Source organism: Leptodactylus fuscus, chromosome 8, assembly GCF_031893055.1.
Source record: "Leptodactylus fuscus isolate aLepFus1 chromosome 8, aLepFus1.hap2, whole genome shotgun sequence".
Taxonomy (NCBI): domain Eukaryota; kingdom Metazoa; phylum Chordata; class Amphibia; order Anura; family Leptodactylidae; genus Leptodactylus; species Leptodactylus fuscus.
Window position 1 is genome coordinate 35,299,082 of NC_134272.1, and position 15,431 is coordinate 35,314,512.

The window sequence follows — 15,431 nt, forward strand, 5'->3', positions numbered from 1 at the left end:
GCGTCAATATCAAAGTTTCGGGTTTTCATTATGGATACCTTCAGGCACAGTAAAGGTCAGTGGCACCTGGTGTTAGGGTCGGCATTTAAGGATATATTAAGGGAACGCTAATCATCTGTTCACCACACCAGCCCCATTATCTGTTTGTTCTTTGGTCTGACTACCATCACGATCATCCATTTGTTCCATCATCTGACTTCTAGTCATCTAGTAATGACTTCCTATTTCTTTGCATCCTTGTTACCTCTTAGGATCAGTTCACAAAGAGGAATTTGCCGCGGAAGATGCCCCCAAATCCAGAGCAGATTCCTTCTAAATCCGCCACCCATTATTTTCAGAGGCAGAGATCGCAGCAGGACATGGAAAAAAGGTCTGCTGCTTGAGACTCCCTCCTGACTAGGCCAATTCATCTGGGCCTAAACAGGTAGCAGAAAAAGGAACCCATTGAAGTCAAAGGGAGGATTTTTTTTCAGCGCTGAAATTCCACATTAAATTCCTCACCATTTTCCTCTGTGTCAATGGACTCTGATGCATTGCATTGCCATCCCGTCGCGGCTAGCCTGCGCAAAGATGCCGGTGGCTGAAAATGAAGAGGAATTTCCTCTTCATTTTGCGCCGTGTGAGCAGACCCTTAGGCTGAGTTCAGACTGGGTTCTTTGGTCAGGATTTTGATGCGGAATCCGCATCAAAATCCTGACCAAAAAAAGCCTCCCATTGAAATCAATGCGTGCCGGTCATTTCTTTTTTTCCATGAAAAAGCGACAGAACCTTTCTTCAGGCGGATTCCACGGCCGGTCAGTTGCGGCCGTCCACCTGAAGAGACTCCCTCCCGACTAGGCCTATTCATTTGGGCCTAATCCGGAGTGGAGTTCTGTGACTGGATGCTGGTGCACTGCACTGCCATCCAGTCGTGGATACCATTTTTTTGGTCCAAAATCTCCACGTCAAATTCCAGACCAAAAAACCCCATTTGAACCCGGCCTTTGTGAAACATTCTTCAAATTTTGTGATTTTTTTTTTTCCAACTGTCATTTTGTTTCATAATTTGGCCCTACTGTAAGTACTGAGGACCAAGCACCAAAAGACAGTATCAGTACTTAGGAAAGCGGATTGCTATAGGTTAAGTCCAGATCTGCCGTCTTGTGTCCAGCCATTGTCACTACAGACACCAGTACACACTATGAGGCTTTTATTTGATGCATTTAACCTAAGGAGTAAATGTATTAGTTATGTACAGGGTGGTTAAAGCCGCTCATAACCCTTCAGTATTGGTTGGCTGAATTCTATTTCTTCACACTTGCCATACAGATGCATTCAGCTCAGTTGGGTGTGCATGTATTGTAAATGGGGAAAGTCTTACCAAAATATTCTCTTCTGATGAGGAGATCGTACGAGTATCTACTGTACTAGTTTAGTCCTCCTTAATAAAAGAGACTGCAGTGACACAGATATGGCAACAAAACGTACAAGTTCATGTTACTTTTTTGCACTGACCGTCATACACCATCAGCTTTATGCAGGGAAAAATAGGTAAAAACGCTGTATTCATTACACTACAATAGCTTACACCATAGCTTGCAGGTTATATCCCCGGCATTAGTACTGTTGTTTTCCAAGGCACTTGTCTTGTTTGCTTCCACAATGCACAAAGTAAAAATAACCTTCTCGCCCTATAAAGTATGTGGGTCCAATAGTGTAACAAACAAAGCCAACACATATTTCTGTGTTGTACAAGGAACTAGTAAGTATGCTAACACTAGTAATCTCTACATTACATCCTACTCTTGCAGGTCTCCAAGAAATACACACATAATAGTGGCCTCCACCTTAAGACACGGATATCTCTTTAAAGATCAATGAAAATGTACTTTGACTTTATTTGACCAGTATGCAAACTACTCTTACTCAAATAGGAGACTCTATAATTGATTGAAACTCCTCCTAGATTTCCTGTGTAAAGAAACATATAATATCTATGGAAACCTGAAAGAAAAATAACATCATTTTAGATCTGTTGTCCAAGGGACGCTATTATAGAAAGTGCAGAACTTCTTTTCATTGATATGATCTTGGATTTCTATTGCATTTTTCTCGGCATACAGGCAATGGAGATAATCTTTACAATTATAACTGATCCAATCTTTAGGATCTTAATTATTAAAAAAAACAAAAACAAAAAAACAAACAAAAAAAAACCTTGGTTTTTTTGGGAAGTAATTTACATACGTTTTCCCATGGAACATTACCTGAAAATACATCTCCGTACTCCACCCTCCATCTGAGCTGTATCAATCAGTATCAAAGCGAAGTGATAAAATATGTATGTGATTTCCTGGATTATCAGAGAAACATTTCCTATAGTAAAGTCAAAGCCACCATTAGTAATAAATCATACTTCCATTATCTCCTCTGCACTGGGTATCCTTATGGTTAAAAAAAAACAACTCTTAAAGCAATAATTGAGTAAATGGATCTTCTTGTCTGTATCAATCTTGAGAACACTTCAGCTCTTCAAGTTTCCTGTACCCTTAAAAGTTAAAAAACACAATGGTGAAGCTATCTAGGTTTAAAAAGAGACTGAACAAAACTTCTGCCAAAACACGATGCCCAGAAGCTTTACCCATTCATTAAGGGTAGTCGGAGTGCTGAATCATGATTCTGAGGCAATAAAAACATATTTCATGGTAAAATCATAATGCCCACATCATTTTAGCAGTTATTTTTGCTTTGCATTCCTTATTTTAGACCCCTAAAGCCACAAAATATAGACAAAGTATGTATAATAGCCATCTCTCTCCCTGCAAAAATGGGTATTGGCCGTTTTCATGTCATATAATTATGTGTAAACTGTAGTAAAGAGCTGTCAATGCTTTTTTTACCCTCCTACATGATATATATATTCAGAATAACTTATTTTATTTTGATCAAGGGCATATGAATATATAACAAATGTTCATAATAATGGTAATTTATACTAGTGTGTGTATATATATATATATATATATATATATATATATATATATATATTTATATATTTATATATATATGTACACATTGTATATAATATATTGTAAGCCGATGGCTGGTCAGGTAATGGAGGGGGTGTACATCTCACCCAGACTACTCAGGTGAGTGAGATGAGAAAACTCCAGGAATGTTTGTTTTGAACAGACATCTTTCGTCTGCTGAGCATTTTGGTAAATGCTCAGTACTGGGCTGGATTTTTAGGAATGACAGGTAGGACTAGTAGTGGGACCTGTCATTCCACCCCCCTCCAGTCCACGCTTTGGGGATATTCCGGTAGCAACTCAGCTACAGAGAGTCTCCTCGTCATGGAGGCTTAAGAAGTCAGCTCCATCAGCAACACTTTGGCAGAGCTTGGCTGGAGAGCAAACAGAAAGGTCGTTTTTTAGAGCTGTGTCCTGAATTATTCAACTGGTTTTGGATCTCTGTTTTTCTAGGTGAGGTAACCTATTCTATGTTTAGTTAGAGCCTAGCCGGGCAGGGATTTATTTTTGTATTGTTTCCTTTTGTTGCTGCACTACCTTTTTTGAGTGAAAATAAAACTCTACTATTGTTTTGGACTAAAGAAACTGGACTTGTGTGTCTATGCCACCCCACCTAGCAACACCAGACCCTGACAATATATACACAAACATATAACTGAAGTAGTAAAAATATAACCCTATATAATATATAGGTTTAAGTAGGTGTGGGACAATTGCTGCTTCTTTCCCTTGGTGTAATCCCACACTGTCTTGATGATGTTGAGAATTGGGCTCTATGGAGACCATGTCAGCACTTCCAGGACTCTTTCACCAAAGGGGAGCCACATCAAAAAGATCTGACTTAGATTTAAGTTCATTCACTTCATTTTGCTAAATTTTTTTACCTTTTAAAAAAAATATTTTCTATAGTGTAGATTCATTTTGAGAACATGAAAACTATTAAGAAGCACATACAGAATTAAGTACCAAAATAAATAGTTAAGCAAACCAAAATATGTTTTATATTTTCGCCGCTTTATGCTTTTCATGGCAGCTTTACACACTTTTGGCTTTCTTTTAATTAGCTTCATGAGGTAGTAACCTGGAATGGTTTTCCAACAATCTTGAAGGAGTTCCCTGAGAAGCTGAGCACTTATTTTCTGCTTTTCCTTCACTCTGTGGTCCAACTCATTCCAAACCAACTCAACTGAGTAGGATGGGTGATTGTGGAGTCCATATCATTTGGCAAAGCACTCCCTTATTCTTCTTCTTGGTGAAATAGCCCTAGAGGTGTGATTGCGGTCATTCTTTTGTTGGTGTCATAAGCACGAACCAGATGGGATGGCATGTCGCTGAAGAATGCAGTGGTGGTTATGCTGGTGCTTTGAAATTTGGATCAAGTACCAACTGTGTCACCTGACGAGTACACACACCATCATACTACCATGCTTCACTGTGAGAAGCAACCATGAAGAAACCATCCGCTCATGTAAAACTTTGAATCATCAGACCAAAGAACAGATTTTCACTGGTCTAATGTCCATTCCTTGTCTTTTTTGGCTGCACTTGAGGTTACATTCAAAGTTTTTGAAATTTTCCAAATGAACAGAGATTCATTTCTTAAAGTAATGATGAACTGTTTCTCTTTACTTGATTCAGTTTTTTTGCAATAATGTCAAGTATAAAAGTAGTTCTATAGGGTTAAACACTGTATGCAGCTGTTAACAGTCCAACATCTGTCCAACAAGGTACACAAACTCCTATCACTAGCTACTAATGATGATTACACATGTTCCTGTCACACAGTTATAATGAAAGACATTGCAGCTCATCATCTCTGACTGTATATGGTCTTTTAGATGATTTAGGACAATAAAATAAAAAGGAAAGGATATTTACACATTTCTCAGCAGGCAAAGATGGTACTGTCTCTAGCTACCCATGTGATGTTGTGCTGAGGCATAATGGGATTAATAGAGAGGGTGATATTTAATTCTAAGAATGGTTTCAGACCAGAATCAGACAGGATGGTGATCTATAGGGATATGACTGCAATATATATAAATGAATTGCAGAGTGTGATCAGGTGAGTGGTGCAGAGATGGAAAACAGTGTTTTTTTTTTTTCCTGGACTGCTCCTATAAGCCGTTATACAATCTGTGACCTTCATGGTTCCTCGGCATAGAAGCAATACCTCTAGGGAAAAATAGCTCTGCAATACGCCTTCTAAAGGAACGCGTATCCCCAGGGATATGCCCTGTGATTAGAGTTTGCCCGCCCCTAATGGTAGTTTGTGGGGATTTTCACTCACAAACTACTATTATACTCTGGGGCCTTTTCAGATCTTCAGAGTATAATAAGCGGAGGCCATGGCAGCTGAATAAACAGTGTTACTCACCTCCCCTGGGCTCCAGTGCTGTCTACATGTAATCCTAGAAAGACTGCATGATGTTGCGATCATTGCTGTATGGGGCTGTATCATCACTTCCAGGTCTCCTCCTCCAAAGAGTAGTCACGCCAAATATTATGAATTAGATTTCTCTTTTGTTCAGTGACTTAAAGAGGACCTTCCACCATGTCAGACAATAGACTGTTACACTTATTGTATGGAAACAGTGCAGTGCAGTTCTACACGCAACTGTACTGGAGTCATTGGAGGAACACCTATTACATTATGGAAAGAGCTGAGGTGGCAATTGATCCTCTAATTTTAATTGAAATAAATGTATTATTAACCCTTCTATTTTTGAAAGAATTCTTACATTTTTGTCTAAATGTGTTGCATACTACTGTATGTAAAGAGCTTTGTGAACTATGCCAAGGACAGTGTTTTGTTCCCATTTTTCTCCATTTACTCTCCATAGGCTACCTCTTCTACTTTTACCCCTTTGATTCTACATTACATTACCAGATCCCTACATACTACAGTAAAGCCCTACTTATGTGCACTTTATATCCGTGCATACATATATACTGGTTGGTCACTGGCTCATGCATCTGTATGACCTTGTCCTATGGCTGAACTATTGTATATGGTATAAGCACTTTTACCATCTTAATTATGAAGCCTAATTAATCACTCTTAATTAATATAAATACAGTACTCAAAGCTTGATCTTTGTACAGAGAAAATAAAAAAGCAAGGCAGCAAAGTATTGTTCTTGGACAAAGAAATCTTCTCCTTAGAGATGAAGAGAGAGCGCAGGTGAGTATTTGAGGAACACCTGCAAGACCTTTCATCCAACACATGGAAACATGAAACGTGACTACAATGGTTGGTATATGTCTTCTTTGTTCTACTAACCTCACAATGAACAATCATGGAAACAAGTTTGTACCTTATTTTTTTATTGAAGTCTGTCTGTTTTTTTGTTTTTCAGGTTTAAGAGATACAGAGTAGGGATGGCCATCCCGTGGACACTGAAGAATTATGGGTTATGCTGCAGCAGGGTCGCCCACATCTATGCTGTAAGAACAAACAATAAATACACTCGTCCCAGTATATGTGTCTTACAATAAATAATAAAGTTCCCTTTTCCCTGTGTTCAGATCCTTCTCAGCAGATAAGAGACTTTCCTACAATCAGTACAATTCTATTCAGCATTTTTTATGGCATTGCACTTTAAATTGGTTTTAATACCAAGATGGCAACCTCCAGATGGATATGTCAATGGACAACAGATCCCGACAACCTGAGGGTTACTTCATGTACAGAAGTGGCCTCTTCTAATGGGTCAGAAGCCAGTGTTGCTATAGGAGGTCCCCTGAAGCACAAAGCTGCTCTTCTACATGCTACATATAGACATATTAGGGCTTCTGGTCACAGACTAACCAGCAAACCTGCTTACTATAAATAATTCCCACTGCCGTCTAGGATTTATATATAAGGCATGTGCATGCAGTAGAGCCGGGATGTCTTTAGTTAAGGTGCTATAGAGAAGAGGGCAATGACACTAGTATAATGAAAAGGCTAATATATATATATATATATATATATATATATATATATATATATATATATATATATATATATATGTGTGTGTGTTAGTTGAAGACTTCTATGACAGGTTAATAGGTAAACTATCACTTGAGATAGGAGCACTAATGGGGGCACTGGCTTAGTTCAGCAGCAACCAGGGAAAGAAAGCAAATGCTATAGTTTGTAGCTGTCCTCAGTCTGTGGTCATGTACCCTGGTAAGACAGCTCAAACATACTACAGGACTCGTCCCAGCTGTCGTCCACATTCAGCCTCTTCCAGAATGACTTCTGCTTCTTTTGCAATTCCTTACGTACACATCGGGGGCACGGGACGGTTTTCACTTTGCAGTCACTGTGGAAGACAGCTCCACAGTTTTCACACCTACAATAAAGCACAATAAGACAATAAGAAAAGTAATGAAATATTCTAGATTTATTATGTACTGATCAGACAGCAATTTGTATATATAGATGAGGTGGCTCCAACCTGTTCCTACGAAAACCTGTTAGGGTCCATTCACACGGAGGAAGTTGGCGCTGATTCTGGCGTGGAACCCGTGTCAGAATCAGCGCTGAAAAAAAAGAGACTCCCATTGACTTCAATGGGTTCCATTTTCCGCGCGGAACCCATTGAAGTCAATGGGAGGCTTGATTTCCGTGCGGATTCTGACACGAGTTATCGTGTCAGAATCAGCACCAAATTACTCTGTGTGAATGCCCCTTTAGGTCAAGGCCCCACGGGTCGGGGACGGCGGGATTTGCCCATGACGTAAACGCTGCGGGAAAAATCGTGGCGTTTTACAGTACTTGCAAAGTGGATGGGATTCATACGAATCCCATCCCCACTTTACGGAAAAAAATTGCAGCATGGATACACTGCGATATCCAAAACCGTCGCTGTTTTGAAAATCGTGGCATATCAATTATATCTACAGCAACGCCGGCGGCTTCCCCGTAGATATAATTGTAACAGAAAGTCAGCAGAGGAAAAGTCCATGAACTTTCTGTTCAAAGCGCTGCGGGAAGAACTGTGATGCGTTTGTGCCGCGGTTGTTCCTGCAGCGCTTTAGCGCTGCGTTTCCGGCCCGTGGGGTCTTAGCCTTAAAGAGGACCTGTGGGTGGGTGGCTTGCAATTTTTTCTAATTCATTGCACTTGTCTGGGGTAAATAACTAGCAGCACATATGCTAAGGAATAATTTGAGGTTAGTTTCACAAGTTTTCATACACTCATCTATATCTATACTATATTTTATTGCATATTTCAGGCCAAATTAAAACAGATTTGGATAATGGAGCGCACTCCTATAATTTAATGGAGAGCGATTTCTATTATGTTAAATACACAAACACACTGCATTACACAATGGCTTTTTGATCAAAACCAAAATCAGACCTTTTTCTATTCCAGAAATCTAGTAAGTGACCTAAATCCTGCCTGTGCTAATGCAATGTCAAATTGCTCATAGCGTATAAAGTAGCACAAATACACATGAAATTGTCTACCGGGGATGATGGATAGCAAATAGCTGTTAATTGGCTCTACTTTATAGAATGGAAAGTAAATAGATGTTGGCTTGTGTCAGGACAGGGGTTTAATGGACAGTAAATAGACCTCAATTTACTTCACTGGGTATAATAGAATACAAACAGTCTTCAGTTTGTTGTACGACTCCTAACAGATTGGGATTAAGAAACACTTTATAGAAACCGGACCAACAAAGGATAGAATAAAAAAAGGACAAATAATCTGAGTTTAGAGATAAATGACAGGCTCATAAATAAATGAAATTTTTCATAAACATCCCAGACTTAGACTAAGATATTAAAAGAAATGTCATCCCCTTCCAGCATGAAGGGGCTAGTCTAGGATTAGGTTTGCTTTTTCCCCCAAACTGCACCAACAGGTTGTGTCTGCTACTCCAATTTATCCCCATTCAGAGGAATTGCAATATCAGGATTGGACTGTCTTTAGGAGAAAGCAGTTACGTCTATCTAATCCTATAACTAAATAGCCAGACAGATAACTGAGATGATATATATATATATATATATATATATATACTCGCGTATACGCCGACCCGAATATAAAACGAGGCCCCTAATTTTACCACAAAAAACTGGGAAAACTTATTGACTCGAGTATAAGCTGAGGAGGGGGGGGGGGGAATGCAGCAGCTGCTGGAAAATGTTAAAAATTAAAATGGTCGGAGTTTTTGGGTGCAGTAGATGTTGGGTGCTGGGGAAGGGGAGGGGGTGTTTTGGTTGTCTGTCTGCCCCTTCCCTGAGCTTGAGGACTGTTTTTTTTCCCCCACTTGGAATTCAGTCTGGCTGAATATAGGGTATCTGCAGAGCTCCTATTATCCTATTTAAAGAGGACAATAGGTAGCAATCTCTAACGTACAGGACTTACTGGGTGCACGATTCCAAGGAGGACTGGTTGGACTCTTCCAAATATAGTAGGTATATGCAAGAGATGGACAGCACTCCATATAGTATCAAATTGAACTTGCTTATTTAATTGCTACAAAGTGATACAGGATATCAAAGCCGCATAGAGTATAACAGAAAATAGTAGAAAAACTCATATATGACTAGGTGCAACATTTTGGGCAACACCTTTGCCCTTCATCAAGCTAAATGCAGTAATGGATAGAGCTTGAAGTTGGCCATCTATATGGGGTCCAAAAGTAAAATACCAGACCTGGAGGTAGTGCTATGTGTGCTAGGAGGTGGCAGTCTATTGTTTTTTTTCATATTCTATGTGGCTTTGATGAACTATAATGCTTAGATGGACACTTAGACTGCAACAATTAGGGCAAGTTCACATGGAGGAAATTGGATTTGATTTCAGGGGGACTCTGTTTCAAAATCACCTCCATATGCTTTCCTGAATCTGCCTCCCATTGGCGTCGCTCACCTCCCTGATGCCCTGCCACTCTTTCTTCAATGCTTTTTTTCCTTTTAACTCACAGTACCCCTTTTCTTAAAAAAAAATAAATAGAAAAAAATCCGACAACCAGTTTAAGCTGTCAGATGTGACCAATAAGCTGTCAGCATGGTACTGAGGTTTAAGGTCCCTAACCTGAGTAAATTACAGTCACCTGTATCTGCCATGTGTAGACAATGAAGGGATCCTCGTTGGCATATGCACATTGTGGCTGGTGTAGTTGAGGTCAATACAATGCTACTGTTTATCAGGTGCATCAGCTGTAAAGTGAAGGGCACTGTGATCAGCTTTAGCACATGCACCAATGTAAACTGCAGGGACGGGTGCCTATAATTTATACAGCTTTGGGGCCCCAAAACCCAGCTGCATAATGGCTTCTGGTGCTTCAGTGACCCTAAACCACCTGACTGTTTTCCTTATAGGCGTTACTTCCGGTGATCTTACAAGCCTGAATTCTTTGAGCCTTAAAACAAGGGGCTATTTAGAGGTCGGTGGCCGCAGTAAGATTATTCTGGTACCTAATAAACATGGGCCATTTTTCATGCCTCTATATGGCAGGTTGAGATTTCTTCACAAAGAGATAGTTGAGCAAGTTAACTAATGGGTCCGGCGTTCTATCTGCATTAGTCAATCCGTTATCATCCTCATTTGTCACCCCAGTAATTTGTGGTGACATGAATGCAGCTGTGCAGCACTACGTGAAGTCGGAATGACTAATGACTGTGATAGGAGAATCAGCACTGTGTTCTCTTTCTGACACACCCATGGACTTGGCTGATACCTCTGCTCACCCATAGCTCTTATCAGCAAGCTGGAGTATAACCGACTCCTATAAAATGGCTGGGCTGTCTAGATGCACCTGCTGCGTCTATCCAAAGGTCTCTACCCAGGAAAGAAAATGAAAGATAAAGGTGAGCAATTGCTAAATAAAAACACCCAGACAAGGAACATAAGTCATTCATCTTGAAACTTATTAACTTAGAACGGGGGCAGGCAAGGGCGTATCATGATAATATTCTTTCTTGTTAAAAAAAAAAAAAAAGTAGAGGAATTACAATTTTGCATACATACACCACGCCTAAAACTGCTATGCTTAGGGTCCACTTGAGATCTACAATACTGGACCTATTGCTTGGGTAAGTCCACATGGTTGGTTTCACGCTGCGTGTTTGTGCTTTTGGACAGCTTGAAACCTGTAGCATCCATTGGTTACATGATTGAGAATGAGAATTGTAAAGTGTCACGGTGCCATATGGTATCAATCATTAATTTTCTCATTATTCCTGATACATTGAAGCCACAGGGGAACATTAGAATAAGCACATTCCAGTTTGTCATCAGTTTTCCAATCTGTTTAGATGAGACGCCATGCAAATATAAAACCGTATAAAATATGAGATTTGAGAGCTATTCTGGCATGTGTGTTACTAAATATGTGCATTTCCCATGACATAATTCTGGAGCCTCTTTTATCATATAGGGCCCTTGCACACAACCGAGTCCTGTCCGCGTAAAATGGTGCGTGTGCATAGGAGTCACTGCAACAGTCAGTTATCATGCAATGAGCTCCCGAACAGCCCAATCCATACAGTAATGAATGGACATACCGCCATCAGTACATTACTGGGCCGTTCAGGTGCTCACTGCATCATAACTGACTATAATGTAGAGACTCCTATGCACGTAGCCGAGTTCAGTCCGCAAAACATGGCCCACAATGATCGTTTACTAGAAGACGGGACTCGGTTCTGTGCAAGGTCTCTTATTATGAATAAATTACCAGCTGGGTGTTCCCATTCCATTTGTCAAAAGGGTGTGTCTGTACACAGAGTCAGACCCCCCAGCTGGTAACACAATGTTGTCGATTTTGTCATAAATAGAGATGAGCGAACACTGTTCGGATCAGCCGATCCGAACAGCACGCACCCATAGAAATGAATGGAAACACCTGTGACACCGGCCGGCTGCCAGCAAAGTCTGTGTGCCAGGTGTTTCCATTCATTTCTATGGGTGCGTGCTGTTCGGATCAGCTGATCCGAACAGTGTTCGCTCATCTCTAGTCATAAACATCAAGGAGGAATGGCTCGATGTGGACTTGGAAAAGATGCTCTACACATATTATATTTCATGGGAATACAGTTATTTACTAAAGCAGGAGTAAGGAGGGAAGACGGATGCTCTTTATCCCACTTTTCCAATATAAACACATTGATAATACACTGAGAATGGCGTTAGGAGATATTCCACTTGTGTAGTAAGAGCTATTCATTTGCCCTCATCAGAGTAAAAAAAAAATGGCGGGACTAAAGTCTAAGCAATAAACTTGTAAACTGGAGTAAAAATGTTATCAAATATGGAGAAAAGTTCCCTGGAGGTTAAACAGATGAAATCAGTCCATAATTCAGAGTAGAGAATAAGCCATGTATACAATATAAGTTACACAGTAACTACACCAATAAATGGACGAGGATGGTATGTCGGTTTACTATGTGTTTACAAGACGATAAAGGTTTGGAGATTCTTCTAGTGCCTCTAAAGTTCAACCAAGCCAATTCTGATCATAAGCTCCACTGACAAATAGATCATATTACATTTTTTATATTAAAATATTCATGTTTAAGATTTTGTTACTCCTTAACCCGTTTATGCTTAGAGTCCCATTAATGGAACGGCAGCCTCATAGCACACAACTCAAAAATTTCAACCTCCAACATAAATGGGTTAATAAGGACTAATTTCCTAAAACTCATGCCAATTTACCTGGTGTAGATTTCCTTTCTGGCACTGGCCATAACCTCTTCCTAAATCTCTCGGTCCCTGCGGTAGTCAGGCCATTTATTATGACAGGTATATGATATGCCAGTCTTATAAAATTTGCCTCTATGTAAGCAACTTTTTTTTTTAGTTTAGAACATTTTTTAAAGAGGACCTTTCACCACTTTTGGGCACATGCAGTGTTATATACTGCCAGAAAGCCGACAGTGCGCTGATTTCAGCGCACTGTCGGCTTTCCCGATCTGTGCCCGGTGTAAAGAGCTTACGGTGCCGGTACCGTAGTGCTCTATGGTCAGAAGGGCGTTTCTGACCATTAGCCAGAGACGTCCTTCTGCCTCGCGGCGCCTATCGCGCTGTACTGTGGAGCGGGGAGGAACTCTCCCCTCCCGCTCCTGATAATGCTCGTCTATGGACGAGCTGTGTGAGCAGAGGGAGGGGGCGTTCCTCCCCGCTCCACAGTACAGCGCGATAGGCGCCGCGAGGCAGAAGGACGTCTCTGGCTAATGGTCAGAAACGCCCTTCTGACCATAGAGCACTACGGTACCGGCACCGTAAGCTCTTTACACCGGGCACAGATCGGGAAAGCCGACAGTGCGCTGAAATCAGCGCACTGTCGGCTTTCTGGCAGTATATAACACTGCATGTGCCCAAAAGTGGTGAAAGGTCCTCTTTAAGTCTGTGCAATTTTTTTTTGTTCAAACAATTAATGCTCTTGGTATTTCCTACAATTTTTTTTTTTTTTTTGCACAATTGGCGTCTCCATAGTTGTTACATTATGGACCAAAATAGAAAAAAAAACTATGCCATAAAATATATAAAAATATTTATAAAAATATAATTTTTATGTGTTTTGAAATACACAAAAAGATTCAGTATGAAGGAACACACTTTTTCTCAAATGCACATTAGGTCAAATTTAATAAAAAAAAAGATGAAATCTTCATCTTTGGTGGAAAATGGTGCCCGGTCTATGAACGTACAGTAGTCTTAGAAATTCTGAAAGTTCTAACCAAGTGGTAGCAAATATTTCACCTATTTTCTTGTCCACATCTACTCTATAATATTGTCTGCACCAATTTCAGTAAAGTTGGCATATATGGCATGACACTGATCTGTCTATTATACTCCAAAAGGAACAAAGGTTGTGTAATTTACATCTTGGTAATGCAACTCAATGAAGAGAACGTACAGAAGATCGCTGTCTCACTGATGTGTGCCCACTGCTGCATAGTGCAATAGGAGGATGTAGCTATAAGTGGTGAAAAAGACAATTAGCAGGCGCTAACACCACCACCAATGTAAGGTATCCTAAAAAAGACAAACCATTTTAAAAACATTTCAACTGATAAATTACTAATCTTAAAATTGCGTTTTCAATTATTTAATTATCTTTTTATTAATCACCTTACAGCACAAGTAAAATTTTAATCAATACCCATGTTTTATTGTATAAGTGGCCCTGGCCTTAAAGGGGTTGTCCATAAAAACCAGTTTTGTTTTCTTTTCTGGTGTCCGGGGAAAGCGAAAAATAATAATAAAAAAACACATACACACCTGTGCCTGGAGCTCTGGTGTCCCCCAACGCTGTCCAGTCCATGGGCGCCCGGGGCTTATTCTGATGGAAGTTCTTGCTACACTGCTGAGGCCAATCAAAGGCCTAAGGAAAGGAACTGGGACGTCACCCACATATGTCACCTGTGATGCCTCAGGTCCTTTCCTTAGGCTGCTGATTGGCGGTCACATGTGGTGAAGACTTCAGCCAAGGGGCCGCAGGCCTGGACAGCAGACCTCAGACACCAGATACAGGTGAGTATGTTTTTTTTTTAATTTTTTTTTTTTTAAATGTAGATTGTGAACCCCACATAGAGCTCACAATGTACATTTTTCCCTATCAGTATGTCTTTGGAATATGGGATGGAAATCCATGCAAACACGGGGAGAACATACAAACTCCTTGCAGATGGTTTAATGCCGTTGGCGGGATTTGAACACCAGGACTCCAGCGCTGCAAGGCTGCAGTGCTAACCACTGAGCCACCGTATGGCCCCTGTTTTTTTTTTTTGCATTTTTTATTTTTCACCTTCCCTGGCCGCCAGAAAAAAAACTGTTTAACCAGTTGAGGGTTTGTTTGCATACCATTATTAGGTGTGTTGACCTTTTTCAGAATACAGCGAGATATTCACAGAGATTATTAAGCGTGGCGTTTATGCAGTCGTGCCTTGACATTCAACACCTATACTGCGGATATGGTGAAATATTGTGAACCACCTTTACCTCAAATAAAACGTGTATGATTTACTGCTCACGTCTCCAGTCGAGTCCTTGTATTTCAGAATTCCTTGGCATTATTCCATATGCTGGCCCCTCCCATGATTAGGTAAAGGGACCTGACTGGCATTTATAGCCGGCTCACTTACTTGTTTTATAGCTGGGCAGGATGTGACAGGACGGCGAAGCCTCGTTCTCTAAAAGCTGCTAATTAGCTGTGCGGATTCTGTTTGGTTTGGAACCATTAGTAAGAAAGGAATGTGTCATACTGATTAAGTGAGCGAGCGCAGGGGGATGTCATGTGTGTGTACCCAGCCCCAGGTGAGTGCATCAGCTAGGTATGTTGTTTGCTTAAGGTCTGACACAAATAAATGCACTGCAAACAAGTGGCCGGTAATAAGACTATTCTATTCATCGAGGCTACAAGCTGGAGTGTTCCTAGCTCATCTCCTGAAACCCAACCAACATAAAGCAG

The 15,431-nt window shown here is 40.4% G+C and overlaps 1 protein-coding gene across 1 annotated transcript in view; it reads right to left on the reverse strand.

The window, feature by feature from the left end:
* Nucleotides 1–6,209: 6,209 nt before the first annotated feature.
* PLEKHM3 (pleckstrin homology domain containing M3) overlaps nt 6,210–15,431 on the reverse strand; it is a 144,805-nt gene continuing 135,583 nt past the window's right edge. The window contains exon 8 of the mRNA XM_075284290.1: nt 6,210–7,348. Within this exon, the coding sequence (XP_075140391.1) occupies nt 7,171–7,348 (178 nt within the window). The 3' untranslated portion in view covers nt 6,210–7,170. The remainder of the gene's footprint in view (nt 7,349–15,431) is intronic.